The sequence below is a fragment of the Solanum lycopersicum genome, chromosome 11, assembly GCF_036512215.1.
Source record: "Solanum lycopersicum chromosome 11, SLM_r2.1".
NCBI lineage: Eukaryota > Viridiplantae > Streptophyta > Magnoliopsida > Solanales > Solanaceae > Solanum > Solanum lycopersicum.
In genome coordinates, this window is record NC_090810.1 from 15,919,891 (window position 1) to 15,938,946 (window position 19,056).

Sequence of the window (19,056 nt, forward strand, 5' to 3'; positions counted from 1 at the left end):
AATTAATAAGTCATAATGAAATTGATCATAATTTAAAGTACTAAGTCATGCTAAAATAAGTTTAGTAAGTATTAGTAACATGACTAAATATTAAAAGATCGTAAAATTATATCATGTATTTTAATTGTCTAAATTTATGTAAAACTAAAAAATAAATATTCAATATTATTCTCATTCTTAATGTTGAATTGATTTTCTTTTTGCATTAATATTAATTTGATTTTTATTTAAACTTTCTTATAATCACAAATATGCATGGACTATAATCTTTATTTGATTATTAAGAATAAAAAGTATAAAAGATATTTAAAAATTTTATCAAAGTAAGTATTTTTACGTATAAGATAAAAATTATATATATAATGTCGGGTTGGTTTGGTCTCGAGTTGTATTTTTTTCGTTGAAACGAAACCAACCCAAATATTGTCTGGTTTTTTTTTCAACACCAAATTAAGTCAAACCAAACCACTAGTCGGATTTTTTTTTGTGTGACTTGATTTGCGATTTGATTCGACTTTCGATTCGATTTTGTACACCCATAGTTTTATCCTTTAATATATTATTTCAAGTTTAAAACTTAGAATTCAGAACGGTCCAATAAAGATTATAGTTCATAGATGTTGATAATTATAATAAAACTTAAATTAAAATCAAATTAATATTAATGCAAAAAAAAATCAATTCAACACTAAGAATGACAATAATATTGAATATTTGTTCTTTAGTTTTACATCTATCACGACCCAAATTCACAAGTCGTGATGGCACCTATGTTCCCAACCAATAGGTAAGCCAACCCAACATATTTTGCCAATTTTGTTGGAATAGTGAGGAAAAATAAACACTAAGTGAAAATCTCCAATATAAATCTCTTTATAAGTATGAACTGCAACAAGCTAAAAATATCACCCCATGAATTGGTGTCATAAGTACAAGAGCTTTTAAAATATGATGCAAGTCTGAAACTAAAATGACAAATCAAACATAAGGGATACCTTGTCTGAATACTAAATGACAAAATAAACAAAAGATAGAGGAAGGTGTGGGCCACGGAACAACCAAGCAACTCACCACAACTTCAAGACACATCAAATTCGGACTCAAATTGCTCCACGTATGCTCCCACTCGAAATCAAATCTGCACCACAGAAAGTGCAACAAGTGTAGTATGAGTACGAAATCACGTGTACCCAGTATATCTCATTGACCGACAACGAAGAAGTAGTGATGGAATTTTATATAAGAAAAAAAAAGCAATTCTTTAATTATACAAGTCTATATTACACTTACCAGTCAAATTTCATCAAATAGAGGTAAACAAACATCAAGTACTTGCCAACTACCAAATAAAATACATAATCATCAAAAATGAAAGATGTGATGAAATGCAATGCAATATGATACCATGAAATGATATGTCTCGGAATATTCAACACTCTCTCAACTGTATATACATGATACTCCTCAGAAATACATCGAGAGTTCATGACCCATGGGGTACTCGCGAGGTCCATGTACCGACACAAACGATTTCCACGTGTCTGTTCGGGCGATCTCAACGCACTATCATAAAATCAAAAAATTTTTGCACGGACGATCTCCACGTGCCCAAATTATAATCTTTACATCTCACCATCCCAGCATGAACGATCTCCATATGCCCAACTTATACTAAATCTCATGTCAATGCATGTGCATAATAATATTTCAAATAAAGGGATGATGATGCACCTCATCAGTCAAATATCAACATAATACATAACCACCTCAATTATCACAACTATACAGGTGTAATAAAATAAACACAATCACACAAGAATTTCAAGTCAATAATATATCAGCTAATGCCCATATGCTTTTGCATTCTCAAATTACAATTCACATTCTATAGTGGTAACTTTACCTTTTATAACACCGATACTCGTATCAATGCCCGTCACACCATTGATACGAGACCCCATCTTTTGCCCTTACCTCTTTGTCTATTTCATTTTTTATCTTTAATTAGGAAAACGTCCTTCAACAAGTCTGAAGAGTCTTAACATACCTTAAATATCGAACTCGTATCACAAATCTTCAAGATTTTTCCTTTCCTTTTTGCAAAATTTCGGAACGTTTCCAATCTACCAATTGTGCAATATTCGTAAATAAGCGAGTTCATAGGTACTCAATTTATTATATGTCTAACCTAAACTGTAAAACTCACTCATATCTCCAATCAAGCTCCTACTCTTGATATATTTTATATGTCAAAGATTCTATTTGCTAAAATTCAAGCCTAGTGTTGAGCCTCAACTCCCCAAAAAAGTTATGAATCTAGTGATACTCATGTAACACAATACCATCAAAATTTGATTAGCTATACCCAACCTTCAAAGAGTATTACTATATGACAATTAAATAAATAAATAAAGAAATATAAAGTTTAAGGTCAATTAATTTGAAGTAACTTACCGTACGAAAAGTTAAATAAAATGATGACCATGGAATATTCGCAGATTCCATATATGGAATCAGGTTCGTTTGCCAATGATTTTCTATCCCCCCCCCCCCCCCCCCAATGATTATACCTAATCCTTATTTAATGATTAAACTTGATAATTAATATAAACAATTTCCTCTACTCTAATCCAACAACCTCAATGCTTAGGGTAACCTAGTTAATTAACCTGCTAATCATTAGGAATCAATTAGAATAGCAAATTGCCCAACCCAAAAAATTTTCCAACAATACATACTATTACTAATTTTCTCTTGTCATCATCAATCTACGAATATTTATACAATACAATATAACCAATACTTAATTCTCTAATGCCAAGATACTAATACTAGTAACTAAATTTGGTAAATAAATAAATTAAGAACCAATTTCACTAATTAACAAAACCAGAAAATGCACTGTAAATGTGATCCTCCATTTTTCCCCTTCAATTTTATTCGGCCAAAATGCTTAATTTCTTAAGAAATAGGCCTATCAATTGTCACTATTATAATAAGCATCATTAATGGGTATTTAATGCCCCCAAACAAATAATTAAAAAGAATTTCTTTTCGTTCCTTTACGAAGGACTGAATAGATCCAAATTTCATATAGACATCCAACAAAATAATCTAAAATAACAATTTTATTTACTTTGATAACATACTCAAATGGAGAATTGAAAAGTTTGAGAATAATTTATTCACCTGAAGTCGATGGTTTCTTTTCCCCTACACATTTTGCCAGAATATATTACTGAGGTTATGCTAATTACTCATTTAATTTGATCCAGTGTATGGGCCAAGTGGTAAAAGGGTCTTAATTAAATTAATTGTTGATTTGTCCCATTAAGTATTCAGCTAAATTAAATATTTAATAAATATCCGACAACTAAAAAATTGTGATTACCGAATATTTCAAAATTTCTATTTTAAATTATACGGGAAGAGTCAAGATAGTCCGAGATCTCAAAACGACCTAGCGGATCGTTACAACATTGGTTTAGAAAATTAAAATACATAGTCTAATTTTAATTTTTCTTAAATATTTAGTAGTGTAACTAATACTTATTATACTTATTTTAGCATGATTTAGTACTTTTAAATTATGATTATTTTCATTATGACTTTATAATATTTATTTTATATGATGATTTCATAATTATTTTTTATTGAATATTCTTGTGTCATCAATACTCATCTCATATTCTGTGTTATTTTTTAAGAAACACCTTATATAATTGTATTTTGGTTGGACTAAAGAAATATTTAGAGCACGAGTTGATTATATATTTGTATGCGAACTTTACCAAAAAATCCAAAAATCAGAAGAAAAAAAAAACCCAAAATTTATTAGTTTGATTTGATTTATAGTTTTAAAAATTCTGCACAATTGTTTGGTATTTGAAAAATCCGAAAAAAAATTGAATTTTATTAGCTTAGTTTAGTTTATAAATTTAAAAATTCTACACGAATGGTTTGACTTGATATTTGAAAAACCCGAACCAATCCGATCATGTACACTTCTAGTCTGAACCATTCAGATTCAGACATTCATTAAGTGCAAATAAATTAGGCGTTAGTAGTCTATGATGCTTACCAGTATATAATGTTTTTACTTGTGCTACTCTTGCACTTTCTTTTTTCAGATCTAAGGGTGAGCTATTCCTATTCATGCCACTGATCATCTCATAACTAATGACTACTTTCTTCGAACATTGTTATTTATTTATCTAGTTTTATGACTATTCTCTGACACTTCGGTAAGAATCTTGTCTATGACGTTCGAATTTTAGAGATGGTATAGTTTAAACTTCGATACTTCTTATCTATTATATTTGCAACTATTATTTCTTCCTTTAACGCTTTAGATAATATGATTAATTATCTAGTTATAACATGCTTTAGTTAGTAAGATATGGTTAGCCCACCAAAAGTTAGTGTGAGTGCCGATGTATGCTGAGGGCGTGCTCAAACAAACCCAGTTTAAAATCTTCAATGGAGAAATGTGGTATAACATTATACTCGAGAGGCCATGAAAATTGTGTCTTCCACTTACCATCAAGTAATGGAAATTCCAAGGCCAGATTACTACACTAATACTCAAATTATGTGTCATAATGTGAACTTTTGAATACCAACTATTATAAAATTAGTTGCTAAAGGGAAGTAGAGGGTCTTTTCAAGGGAAGAAATAAACCTTGATAATGAGGAATGAATTACATAGGATAGCATAATTTGATACAACCTTTTTAATAGTAGCGTTATAGATAGAGAATTGTACTAAAAAATTCTAACAGAATAAGCTGCGTGTATCTCTAACAGCTTGATTTACCCTTACAAATAGTAACAAGAGAAAAATCAGAATGGTGCTGATACATACTTTCTCAACTACAGCATTGATTTTCAAAAAAATCAGTATTAGTGGCCTCCTCATAGCAACTCTATGGCAGCTTTTCTGAACGTCGCAGCAAATTAAAAATGGTGAGAAAATCACTCTTCTGATCCTTTGAGCTCAACCATAATATTCATGTATCCTCTACAACAGTACTCAAACTTCAGAAATCTTAATTTTATTTTCTTCAATCACAGAGACAGGTGTTTAAAAAGATATTCAACATGACTACATAAAAGTGGCCCTTTTATGTTTTAAGTTAATGTCAGTATTGTGGTGAGAGGTTTAGGCATGACCCCAACCTGTATATTAACAATATGAGAGTAACAACTTGTTCTGTCTCAAACATCTAATATCTAAATCAAAAATATTCTTCTTAATTTTTGATTCTGGAGTTCATTTATCCCCCACTATACACTTGAGTTGGGTGAAGGACAACAATCATCATAGTTCCCCAAGAATGGACAGATTCACTTCTACAGCATGATGGAATGAAGAGTTTAGATACATCAAGTAGTCTGCACTTCTAAGGATCGCATCCAGACAGAATGCCAAGGGGTAAATATAGATCGTACTTCAAATTTAAAAGTAGAAGGTTAGACATTCAAGGTTTTAAAGAGAGAATAAAAGAATGATGGGACTCCTTTATGGTGGCAGGTAAGGCTGATTTTACTCTTAAAAGAAACTGAATTCTTTAAAGCAAAGCAGGTCGAGTGTGATACCAACAACTTTGGCAGTCTAGAGAGAAGAAATCAAGAGTTACGAACGAAATGCTTAAGTAGGATAAAATACAGGAACAACTTACTAAAGAGGATTTGATCTGAAATGTTAATGTATTTATGGAAATTGAAGATGTACATAAATGTGATGAGATAGTATGGAGACAGAGATCTAGGAATCTTCAGCTGAAATAAGGTGACAAAGACACTAAGGGGTCATTTGGTAGAGTACAGAGATCTAGGAATCTTCAGCTGAAATAAGGTTGACAAAGACACTAAGGGGTCATTTGATAGAGTGTATAAGAATAATGCAAAACATGGTGTATTAGTAATGTTTGTATTAGTTATGATGAGATTTTTTATGCAATGCTCGGTTTGGTGTACTAAAAAGATTATACATTGCATAATTTTTGTTCAAAAAATATTTGTTTACAAAAATATCCTCCATAAATATAATGGAAAGGATGTAAAAGAAAATTGAGGGACAATTGTGTCTTTTAGCAATATGCTAATGCATGCATTAAAATCCATTGCATTACTAATGCATAGAACTCCATGGTATTAGTAATATGCTAATGCATGCATTAGAATCCATTGCACTACTAATGCATAGAACTCCATGGTATTAATAATACTCTTCAATACACAATAAATTGTATTACTAATACAAGCATTAGTTATGCATACGTTAGAAAAGTGTACTAAACAAGGTACTAGTAATAAGACCAAATTAATGCAAGCATTGTTTTCTCCAATACACTCTACCAAATGACCCCTAAGTTATTCAAATCAATGACTAATGCTATCGGAGATATAATATGATTGATAAGTTGGATATTGATGGAGAAACAGAGGAAGATCCAGACGCCATCAGAAGAGGGATCTTAACATTCTATCAGTACTTGTAGACTGAGAATGAAAAACAGAGACAAAGGTTCAACATGAACAAATGCATGTCCAAACAATCAGTAAAGAGGAAGACAGCTAATTACAAGGTCCTTTCAAGGAACAGGAAGTCGCGGAGACCATTAAAATCTGTGTAAATGATAAAGCCTGGGCTTTGTCAGTTACATTAGTTTCTATCGAACATACTGGCCAATAAAAGCATCATGAAGGCAGTGAAGTACACTCACAGACAAGGTACTTTTGAAATGAGCATAAACACCAAGTTGTACATCGAAAAAAATGTATGATGATTGTGTGAATTTGGGATTTTCTAATCAATGTTCTAAATGATATGGAATTCAGTAGGAAATGCCTAAAATGGATGTTCTTCGGTATCAGCATGGTCAGATACTCAATTTTGATTAATGGTTTTCTTGCGGGCTTCAGATGAGGATGTTGAGATGGATGTGCAGACATACTAGGAGCGAAAAGATTAAGAATGAGGTTATTCGGGAGAAGATAGGAGCCTGTGGCAGACAAAATGAGGAAAGTGAGACTGAGATGATTTGGGCATGTGCAAAGGAGGTGTGTAATGCCCTATTGAGGAGGCGTGAGAGACTGGTTGTAGGAGGTACCCACAGAGGTATGACGTAGGCCGATGAAGTATTGGGGAGAGGTGATTACATAGGATATGGTTCAACTTTATATTACCACGGACATGACTCTAAATAGGGAGTTGCGTATTAGGGCAGAAGGTTAGTAGGGGCGAAAGTGTTGTCTTGTTGTGCATAGGTTTAGACTTGTTAGTGCCCGGCATAGTGCTAGTCGTACCCTAGTAGTTCTTGCCATATGTCATGTATCCTATTTGGATTATCACACTATTTTGTTGTTGTTATTGTTCCTTTCTGCTAGATTTTACACTGCTTCTTCTTATTAACGGCTATGCTTTCTTTATTGTTTCCTTCTTATTTTACTTGGGTTTGATACAGTTGAGCCGAACGTCTTTTGAAAACAACCTTTCTACCTCCTCGTGGTAGTGGTAAGGTTCGCATACACTCTATCCTCCCACGCCCACTTAGTATGATTTCACTAGGTATATGATGTTAATTTTCCTATGAGCTTCTTTTCTTAAAAGAATGTGAAGGACAGCCAGTCATAGTGGATGGATAAGAGGCTTTAAAGTGGCTAGCATTGGGTTCAACAATACAGAAATACCCTACTTTTTACAGCATGATAATACACTAGTTTATTCTATTGGGGAGCACATAAGGCATTTAACGTTCACTATTAACTATATTTGAAGACTTACTGTGGCCAAAAAGTAAAATGGAGGAAGAGTATTATGTTCTCTGTGAATCAAATGCCCAATATTTCAATACTTCCTAGCATACAAGAATGTCAAGTTGGAAGCTGACTAAATAGAAACTTAAGGCATTTAGGTGAGAAGAAAATTGGCAAGGGGTGATAGCAAGATGGGAAAGAAGATTCGCAAGATTATGATAGTCACTATTCCTGTTACCAGCTAGTGTAGAGAAGATTAGATGCCCTATGAAGATACTCTGTCTGTCATATGGAGCTCTATTACTATTCGCCAGAATAAAAAAGATTGGTGATCAAGAATCTGAAGTAGCTGTAGCAGCATTTTGATGGAATGGCTATTGAGCGACAATAATAGAAGAACAAGCACTAGTCAGAGAAGTTATCACTAATCTGGGGGAAGAACATTTTGAGGCTAGGGGTAGCAGAGGGGGATTCTGATCATGTGGGATAAAAGGGAGTGGGCAGGGCAATGGTGGAGGTGATTGGTCAACTGATCTATTGTGATTTTTTAATTTTTTTGGGTATAAAACAGGGGATCTAACCTGGTACATCACTATCGTGTATGCAGATTGCAACAGGGTGACAGGAAGAGAGTTGTGGAGTGAGCTAGCAGTTACTAGAAGCAGATGTGAGGGACCATGGGTGGTGTATGGGGACTTTAATGTAACCACGTTTGTAGCAGAGAGAGTCAATGTTTGAATTCTGTAAGAGCGTAGACCTGGAGCTGGTAGATCCCCCTTCATTTGGAGGACCATTTACATGAAGGAGGGGGGAAATCACAACAGTGCATCTAGGACTGACAGGTTCCTCTATTTAGCAGATTGGGAGGACAACTTTCTCAAGTCACGCAAATTTTTGTGCAATGAAACTAGGGAGTTTTGCATTGCAAATTCATTGCCCAATAGTGGAATATGTATTTCAGTCTAACAAAGACTGTATGGACAAGGAATGAGCATACAACGGACCTCATGTACTGTTGGATTTGAAGAGGGGGAGGCAAAAGAGCTGATGGAGGACAATACATTCATGCGTTTGGTGGACAATTTGGAAAGAGAGGAATGAAAGATGTTTCAAAAATAAGATTAAGTCCATCCATGGAGTCAAATGTAATAGCTTAGAGACTTTACTGTCTGGTTATAGAAAATTGCATTGAGGAAATAGAAGTGTTGAATGATCTCCTAGGAGCACCGTAAAGCTAGATCTTACTATATCGTAACTTTTTTTGAGGGTGGCCAGCAGTCCCTAATTGCTGAGTTATACAAGAGCACTAATTATCAAACAAAAGAAAAAAGAAAAAAGAAAAAAGAGAAGTCATCACTATTCTCCATATGGCGTGGGAGTATAGAGGAATGTCAAAAATTTGTAGCCCTCTTTTATCACATATTGATATTAAAGTGGGTAATGGTGGGAGGGTATCCTTTGGAATAACAACTGATTAAGGCATGGTATCTTGAAAAAACAGTTTCCGTTACATACTCAACAATGTACAACAGCTAGAGACTACTTTGGGCTCCTACAAAGAACTTGGCTGGAACTTAAACTTTTGAAGAAGGTAATGACTAGAAAATAGGCCGGGGTGCAGATTTTTTGAAAGCACAAGAGCATTTTTACGGTTTAAACAACTATGAAGATAAAGTAAATTTGTGTTTCAGGATGTCTCTCTATGCCTCTCTTACCTCTGATGATCAACAAGCACTCTCTTGACTTAGAAGATGAAAGGAGGACAAACTACCAAAAGTTACATGTTTCTCTTGAATAGTAGTCAAAGAATCATGCTTGCCACATGAGAATTGTAGAAAAGGCGCTTCCACCTTTTGTTCCAGATGATACTTGTGTGGAGGTAAACTAGAGATAGTAAGGGTGCGCTCAGTATGGACGAAAATATTTTCCAATTATACAATGTTTGATTGGTGAATATTTTTGGATGATATTTTTTCTAGGAAAACAAGTTCCTTAAAAATGAGGAAAATGACTTCCCTAGTGAAAGTAAGTAAATTAAGTCCCACAAGTAGCATTCCACATAGGTTGTGTCCGCACACCCTCCAACGCACCTCATCTTCACCCCCGCTCCCTGTAACCCCCATCTCACCACCCCACCCCCACCACCCATAGTGTTTGTTTAAATTATATACAAATATTTTTAGGATAATATTTTTTGCTTACGTACCAAACACAAAAAAAAATAAGTAATAACCTCACTGATTTTCCTAGAAGCTTTTTCCTTCACACCGAACATACCCTATATCATCTTGTCCCTACATCGCCCTAATATGGATATTTGGTGTGTGGTGTGTGTGCGTGGAGGGGGGGGGGGGGGGGCTGAGTAAGTAGAGGAGACAAAACAAGCGGTGGAATCTCACTCTTGTGGTGAACTTTTTGGAGATAGAGGAATGCAATATGCTTTCAAGACAAAGTCATCTCTCTGCTGAATATCAAGATTAAGCCAAACATGTTCCACATTTTTATGTAAAAAGGGAATTGTAAATGAAGTTGAATCATTGAAAGATCTAATAGGGACTAATGCTTTGTACTATGTAATACCCTCTATATATTGCAGAACCTTTGAGCTAAAGCAATAACATACCTTTTCAACAAGGAAAAGAAAAGAAATGGATTGTACAGGGTTTGTGGCACAGACAGCCTAGTTTCTACACTACCATGACTGCTTTGAGACTACAAAAATGGAAAATGTCAAGTGATTTCCAGTTAGGAAAAAAGTATATCATATAGATTAAGGGTCAGTCATGCTAGAATGCTTAAACATACAAGTTGATTCATGAAGTATTTCAGAGGATACTTTAGGTTCTCTTTTACTTATACACTCATGATGGTACCAATTCTCCCAGGACAAGTACATCACTAAGACTCTTACGAGTCAATGGACATTTTAAGAGTTGTCAACAAAAGCCAAAAGATACCTACTGCATGTAGAGCATCACGCCCAGTTGCTCACACTTGACCAGGGTTGATAGAAGGTGCTCTTTCAAAATATAATGAAGATAGTTGACCCACTTACCTAGACAAGACAATAAAAGAAAATCTTCAAGCCAAAATTAGGTTGACAAGCAATATTGCCCTATCACAAAGATGTGAGATAAAGAAACTTCAGTTAAACGAGAACAAATATTGTCCTGATTGAGATAACCATTCAAATATCAATGTCATATAAATCGTCTGATTTCTATACTACTTGTCAATAAACAAGAACCATCAGTTGAATAGAAAATGAAATTGATATCAATTTCTAGTTTTTGTCACTCCGTAATCTTTTGAAAAGTCATTGTGCAACAATAGATCTCCAGCAATTCAAAGTAAACAAGCAGTAACATGCTTGACAAGAGCATGAAAAAGAATCAAAGATATTTTTAAGGAACTGAATAAACCTCTTTGCTCTGCAGCCATTGTCTCCACTGTAGGGATTTCTCTTCAGCTTCTACTTTTCATGTATAAATCATACATCTCGGGCATCTTTTCCCTGAAAGGAAGTACACATTTCTTTTGAAAATCTGATTCAGAAAATGACACAGCAGTGTAAAGACATAGCCTCCCTTTTAGCAGCTGGTTTTCTTTAAGAAATTTCAAGATTTCATTCCTTGGCACGATCCTCTTCTCCATGCTAAACTTTAAAAGCGGTGCACGAGAAGCCAGATAATTAGGTTCATACCCCAATTCGTTCATGAAAAACTTCAATGTAGTCTTTATCTTAGCTTCTGATGAAGCCAAACAGTAAGGAAGCTTTTGCACCATTAGGCAGATATCAGAATCAGACCATCCAAAACTGCGAAAAATATCTAATTTCCTTTCTAATTTAGATTCATCAAGCAACACAAGTACTTCAACGCCATGAAGAAACATCCCTGAAGTGAGAGGCATATGAAAATCATTTACTAGTCGATGTACTGCTCTCTCAAACCACTCAGGACGATTGAGGAGAAACCTAGGATGCCTGTGAAAAGCCTTGAGAATATGAGGCGTTGTAAAGCCAAAATTTTGCAACAATGATATATTGGGTGGCATAACTTTAGGAAGATTGTAGGAAAACAACCTAGGCTCTTTTATAAGAATCATAGCAACATGATGATGAGTAGGCAATAAATCTCTTAGATAAACAAGATTAGGCTGTATAATAGTATCTAAACCTCTTGTCAAAAAATTGCTTCTTCTCATAAATGTAGCAAGTTGAGGTACAGACAAGCCAAGTCCTTGTAAAACCTTGATCTTGGGTTTGAGATTTTCATCAACACGACAAAACAACAATTGAGGAGAAGAAGAAACAAGAGTTTTGATCTGTGATTTGTTCATACCCATTTCATCAAGGAGATCAAATAACAAATGCGGGTCATAGTGTCTGTGTTTAGTACGAGATAGCTTGGCGCTTGTAGAAATGGCTTCTTTTGTTGAGAAGTCAAGTGAGTTTACCAGGAACTCCGCCAATACATTAGCAGGTGCCGCCGCCGCCGCTGCAACTGTGGAATAAAGGCAGGAAAAAAGATGCTTTTGTGCGCCATTGCAACTAATTCTAAACATCAAAACAAGCACCACTTGTTATTTGTCGGCAGTATCCTTACTTCCCCTCTGCTGCTTCACCCGCCTTAGTAGAATGTAGATGAGTCTTTAGATTAGGGCTGGGCGTGTGGCCGTCCAGCTCAGTTTGTAAAATTGTTTTTCCATTTGCAGTCAGGTGATTATTTTTTTTTCGTCTATCTGTTTGGTTCAGCTTAAAAGCTGGTCAAATTGACTTAAAAGCTGGTTTTTGACTTATATAATTGTTTGGCAATACTTAAAATAACTTATTTTAAGTTAAAAAAACTTATTTTAAGCAAAAAGTTAAAAGGTGGGGTAGGGGTGTTTTATTTTTTTAAGCTTATAAGCTGTTTTAAGTTGATCACATTTTTTTCTTTTTGCCCTTATATTTTTATACAATCTCCAAATTACCCATATAACCCTAACATTTCTTTCTTCCATTTTTCCCTTTTCACGTTTGACATAGCAAATTCAGCACTTTTATCCAAACGCATAACTGCTTATTTTAAAAATAAGTTTCAGCACTTTCAAAAGTACTTTTTTAAAGCTGCTTTTATTAAGCTCATCCAAACGGGCCCTTAGAGTTTGACTATAGTGAATTTGTATCTATGCGGGTCATAAGTTATATTAGTTTTATTATGTTTGATTCAAGTTGTCTTAGGTATAAAAGTAACATATCTAATATCATGTTTGATTAGTAAGAATTTAATTGTTATATAAAAGTTATTCATATAGTAATTTATATGGTGTTTTGTTGCATTTTTTGTAGTCATACATAATTAATATCAATATAACTAATGAGAGAATCTATTAAAAAGTTATGCAAGATAAAATGTGGAATAGTTATGTGTGTATTAGTTATATATATATATATATATATATATATATATATATATATATATATTACAATGATAAATGACTGATACTGATTTATTTTATTCTTTTAATAGGAAACTTTACTGTTTTCTATTATATATAGATTACTTTTATTTCTTTTTACATATTTACAATTTTTATTAATTTAAGCAAATATAAATACTTTTAAATATAAAAATTTTAGTTATATATTTTTTAATTGTAGATATGCTAATCAAATATTAGCATTATATATTATTCGTTATATTCTACATTTTATTAGCATATATTATTATTTTGTAATTAATATATATTAATAATCTACAGCAAGTTTAATATTCAATAGTTAATAATTCATGTATTGTAATCTCTACATAACTAAATAAAAACTTACATAACTAATATCCGCATAGCTAATACCCACATAATTAAACTCAACATAACTAATATCTGCATAATTATGCCCTGCATAACTAATAATATCTACATAACTAATACCTCCATAACTTATACCTCCATAATTCTAACTAGTAACCAGACGACCCTTAGAGTCCCTATCAATGACAACTCAAGACCAAACATAAGTCTTTGGTAAAGAAAGGAACATTCTCATTTGAAAAAAGTTTGATTTAACATAAATTATTTTTTATGTTGTAAACATATGGATGTCACAATATTGTATATAAATAGTGTGAGCAAAAGTGTGATTTTTGTATGCAGCTTGTGCCAAGAGATGGATGACTTGTGTCTGCCATCCACTACCTCGTGCACATTGCCTATAAAAGGGGCATTGCACTTCATTTGAAAAGAACAACGAATGAAGAAATATACAGTACTTTACTCTCTCCATTTTTCTCCTTTTTAGTTTGTTAATTTTGGTTAGTTACTTTATAATACGTTATTAACACGAATTTCTGTCAATTTAAGTAAAGACTTTAAAAGCTTGAAGGTATAAATTTTCCTTTCTTAGATAATGTCGAATCTATTTAAATTTGAATTTCTTGTTTTAGACATATCGAAAAAAAAACTATCTATCATGGGTACTCAATCCAGAAATTCATCTTGATGTGATGGGTCTAGAAGACACCATACAAGAAAATAATCAGACATCGAATCAAAATCGTGCTAAGGTAATGATATTTCTCCGTCATCACCTTGATGAAGGTTTGAAAATGGAATATCTAACTGTTAAAGATCCTCTGGTGTTGCGGAACAATTTAAATCATAAATACGATCACCTGAAGTTGGTCGTCCCTCCACAGACACGTTATGACTGGAACCATTTTACACTTCAAGATTTTAAATCTATTAGTGAGTATAACTCTTCCGTGTTTTAAATTATCTCATAATTAAAATTATTCGGAGAACATAACACTCACCATGATATGCTAGAGAAAAACTTTTTCCACTTTTCCTGCCTCGAGTGTGCTCCTGCAACAACAATACCAAGAAATGGAATTTGAAAAATATCTAGAATTAGCTTCACATCTCGTTGTTGTTGAACAACATAATGACTTACTTACGAAAAACCATGAAAGTCGACCTACTGGCTCTATGCCATTTTCTGAAGTAAATACGATAAATTTTCACCAATCTAGGCGTGAAAAAGGTTGTGGCTCAAGTCATGGCCATGGTTGAGGAAGAAATTTCAATCATGGTGATCTTCATGCATTAAATAATAACCTTAACCAACAGTAATGTAAATAGAAATATAAAAAGCATGAAGTGGTATAAAAGAACAATTCAAGCCACACATGTTATCGATGTGGTGGAAAAGGGCATTGTTTACGAACCTTTCGTACACCAAGGCACCTAGTTGAGCTATATCAAGCTTCCCTCAAGGATGTGAAAAATAAAGCCAACTTTATCTCGAAAGATACAGTGAAATCATGCATCTAGATGTAGCGAATTTCTTTGACAATCTCGAAGGAAAAATAAATCACCTAATAAGTGATGGATCTGTAATAATGTATATATATTTTTTCTCTCCGTCGTTTGTATGAACTAGTATGAATATGTTTTCCTTGACTTGTAAATAACTAAAAGATTGTGCAATTTTTTTGTTTAGTAATAATATTATAATGTTTACTTCGTTTATATATTTTATCTTAAAGAGTATATGGATGCCTCTCAAATTTTGATCAATGATCAATCATGAAGATTTTTTTGTGTAATTGATAGTGAAACAACGGACACCATATTCAAAGATGAGAAATACTTCTCCTACTTGCTTAGAAGAAAAGAAAATGTTACTACAATTTCTGATAATTCAAACTTAATAGAAAGCTCCGGAAGAGATACTATATTTCTGCCTAAGGGTACAAAACTTGTTATAGAAGATGCATTGCTCTCTTCCAAATCCCTAAGAAACCTTTTAAATTTTACTGATATTCACCGAAATGGATATCACGTTGAGACAATAAATGAAATGAATGTTGAATACCTTGGTATTACCTAGATTGTCTCAGACTAGAAATATGTGTTGGAGAAATTCTCAACTTTATCTCCTAGCTTGTTTTATGCAAAAATAAGTACAATTGAAACTCTATCGTAAACCAGAAGTTTACTGACTTGAAAATTTTTGTGCTTTGGCATAACTGAATAGGTCATCCTAGATCAATAATGATGAGATGAATCATTGAAAACTCAAATGGACATCCATTAAGAAACCTGAAGATTCTTACGTGTGATAAGTTTTCATGTGTTGTTTGTTGTCAAGGGAAGTTGATTACTAAGTCATCACCAATGAAGGTTAACATTGAATTCCCTCAATTTTAAGAACGTATACATGAGATACATGTGGACCTATTCACTCATCTAGTGAGTTGTTTAGATATATGATCCTAATAGACGTATCTTCGAGATAGTCTCATGCCTCTTATCATCTCGTAACCAGGCTTTTGCAAAATTATTGGCACTAATGATACGATTAAGAACGCTATTTTCAGATTATCCCATTAAGGCAATTCGGCTTGATAATGCTCGCAAATTCACATCCCAAGCTTTTGATGCTTATTGCTTATCAGTAGGGATAAAAGTTGAATATCTTGTAGCTCGTGTTCATACTCAAAATGGCCTTGCTGATTCATTTATTAAGCGCTTACAATTGATACCAAGACATATACTCATGAAAACTGAGTTGCCCACTACTATTTAGGGTCATGCTATCTTACTTGCATCATCACTTGTTCATCTCAGGCCGACTCATTATAATAAATACTCTCCGTCACAATTAGTATTGGTTATGTTTAACCAAATATTGCTCATCTACAAACTTTTGATATGTTGTATGTGCTAGTAGCACCACCTCAGTGTACTAAGTTTGACCCCCAAAGAAGGTTAGACATATATGTTGAATTTTGATTCACCCTCCATAATGTGCTATCATGAGCCGTCGACAGAAGATTTATTAACTGCAAGATTTGCAGATTATCAATTTGATGAAACAAAATTTTCGCAATTAGAGGGAGAGAAAAAGAAACTTAAAAGTAAAATTGCATGGAAAGTTTTACCATTATCTCATTTTGATCCACGCTCCCCTGTGTGTGATCAAGGATCCCAAAGATCATCTATCTGCAAAACATAACAAATTAATTGCCAGACGCATTTACTGATATGAAAAGGATAAAAAAATTCACATATTCTTGTTGTTAATGTGCCTATCCGAATTGACGTCCCAAAAGGACCATCTACAAGTGTCATGACTTGTGAATCACAAACACCCAACATGGTAGACCATTGGGTTCAAAGGATAAAAATCCTAATAAAAAAAATGACACTACAAAAAAATCTCATGAAGAGATTCAAGCTCTGATTAATCATGATACTCCTGGAGAGATCAGTGAACCTGAGACTCAAGTGAATGAAGAACATTCAATAAGTTCTAAATGCGATGGGATAAGTTTAGATCGATCAAAAATTATAGTGGATAATGTTTTCACATATAATGTTGAACTTAACATTATGCAACACAATGAGGATCTTGAACCTCTATCTGTCGAAGAATGTCAACAAAGATGTGATTGTCCAAAATGACAAGAGGCAATTCAATCAGAATTGAATTCACTTGCTAAACATGAGGTTTTTAGACCATTAGTCCAAACGCCTAGTGATGTTAAATAAATTAGCTATAAATACGTCTTTGTACGAAAAAGAAAAGAGAGATGATTCTCTTTGTCGACTATGAAGAAACATATTCACCGGTTATAGATGCAATAACTTTTCGATATCTCATCATTTTAGTTGTACATGAAAATCTTGAAATTCATCTTATAGTTGTAGTTACAACTTACCTTTACGGTTCACTTGATAATGAAATTTATATGAACGGTCCAGAAGGACTTAATATACCTGAATCATATAGTTAAGAATATCGAGAAATGTTGTTTAATCATATTACATCATTCATTATATGACTTGAAACAATCAGGGCACAAGTGATATAATTGCCTCACTAGTACTTTATAAAACAAGATTATATAAACGATGTCATTTATTCTTGTATTTTTGTTCAGAAAATACCATCGGGATTTGTTAGTCTTGCTATTTATGTTGATTACATTTATCTCATTGAAAATCCATAAGAGATTTTTAAAGTCAATTATATATCTAAAGAGAGAATTTGAGATGAAAGACATCGGAAAGACAAAACTTTATCTTGGTCTACAAATTGAACATTTAGCAGACGGAGTCTTCATCCATCAATCTGCCTATACTGAGAAAATTATGTTGATGATATTAATCTCATTGGAAATCCAGAAGAGGTCCAAAAGTCAATTGAATATCTAAACAAAGAATTTGAGATGAAAGACCTCGGAAAGACAAAACTTATCTTGATCTACAAATTGAACATTTAGCAGACGGAGTCTTCATCCATCAATCTGCCTATACTGAAATTTTTTTGAAATTATATTACATGTACAAAGCACATCCATTAGGTACTCCAATGATTGTTCGATCACTTGAAGTGAGTAAAGATCTATTCCGACATCAAGAAGAGAATGAGGAACCTTTTGATCCTGAAGTACCATATCTTAGTGCAATTGGTTCACTTATGTATCTTGTTAATGCTACGAGACCTGGCATAGCATTTTTTGTTAATTTATTAGCAAGGTATAGTTCTTTTCAAACAAGAAAGACATAGCAATGGAGTTAAACATATATTACGATATTTAAAGGGGACTAGTGATTCGGGACTATTTTATACTAACAAAGATATTACAAATCTTATTGGTCATGCAGATGCAGGTTATTTATCTGACCCACAGAAATCTCGATCTCAAACAAGCTATCTACTCATATACAAAGGTATTGCTATATCATGGAAATCTACGAAGCAGTCCACTGTCGCTACCTCTTCGAATTATGCTAAGATAGTCATTTATGAAGAAAGTAGAGAATGTGTATGATTGATTTCAGTGATACATTTCATCAAAGAAAGATGTGGTTTGAAAAGTTCTCACGGTGCTCTTTGAAGATAATGTTGCATGCATAACTCAATTAAGAGAAGGCTTCACAAAAGGAGATAGAATGGAACATATTTCACCATAATTATTCTTCACTCGTGATCTCCAGAAGAATGGTGATGTTGACGTACAAAAATTTCGTTCAAGTGATAATCCAACAAATTTATTCTACCAGCATCAACTCTTGAGAAAATGGTACACAAAATTGGAATGTGAAAACTTAACAATATAAATCGTTGTCTTCATCAGGGAGAGTATAATACACATTGCACTCTTTTTTCCTGAGTCTAGGTTTTGTTCCATTGAGTTTTCCTAGCAATATTTTTAATGAGGCAACAAAAAAATGCGTATTTAAAGATATAGGTACTCATTTTCCCTTCCGTAAAATTCCTTTATTTAGGCGTAGACATCC

At 33.4% G+C, this 19,056-nt stretch overlaps 1 protein-coding gene and 1 long non-coding RNA gene across 8 annotated transcripts; both read right to left on the reverse strand.

Moving 5' to 3' along the window:
- Positions 1 to 838: 838 nt before the first annotated feature.
- On the reverse strand, positions 839 to 3,320 carry LOC109118940 (uncharacterized). The gene is made up of 2 exons (XR_002026116.3): positions 3,190 to 3,320; positions 839 to 1,138 (listed from the first exon to the last, which is right to left on the reverse strand). It is a non-coding gene; the product is annotated as an uncharacterized lncRNA (long non-coding RNA).
- Positions 3,321 to 4,660: 1,340 nt separating this feature from the next.
- On the reverse strand, positions 4,661 to 12,487 carry LOC101258025 (transcription termination factor MTERF9, chloroplastic). 7 transcript variants are annotated; one of them, XR_002026163.3, is made up of 3 exons: positions 11,184 to 12,487; positions 10,719 to 10,816; positions 4,661 to 5,020 (listed from the first exon to the last, which is right to left on the reverse strand). XR_002026163.3 is itself a non-coding variant. In XM_010314580.4 (2 exons), the coding sequence occupies exon 1, from the start codon at positions 12,325 to 12,327 to the stop codon at positions 11,227 to 11,229; it is 1,101 nt and encodes a 366-aa protein (XP_010312882.1). In that variant the 5' UTR covers positions 12,328 to 12,460; the 3' UTR covers positions 4,661 to 4,939; positions 11,184 to 11,226. The 7 variants fall into 7 exon arrangements, 3 of the variants coding, with proteins under 3 accessions (XP_010312882.1, XP_010312881.1, XP_004250434.1); XR_002026166.3 differs by having other exon boundaries at positions 4,661 to 4,939; positions 10,723 to 10,816; positions 11,184 to 12,460; XR_002026164.3 differs by having other exon boundaries at positions 10,723 to 10,816; positions 11,184 to 12,460.
- Positions 12,488 to 19,056: the final 6,569 nt, after the last annotated feature.

Excerpts from the sequence above, each read along its gene's own strand:
- LOC101258025 (XM_010314580.4), bottom strand. The coding sequence starts at position 12,327 with ATGTTTAGAATTAGTTGCAATGGCGCACAAAAGCATCTTTTTTCCTGC.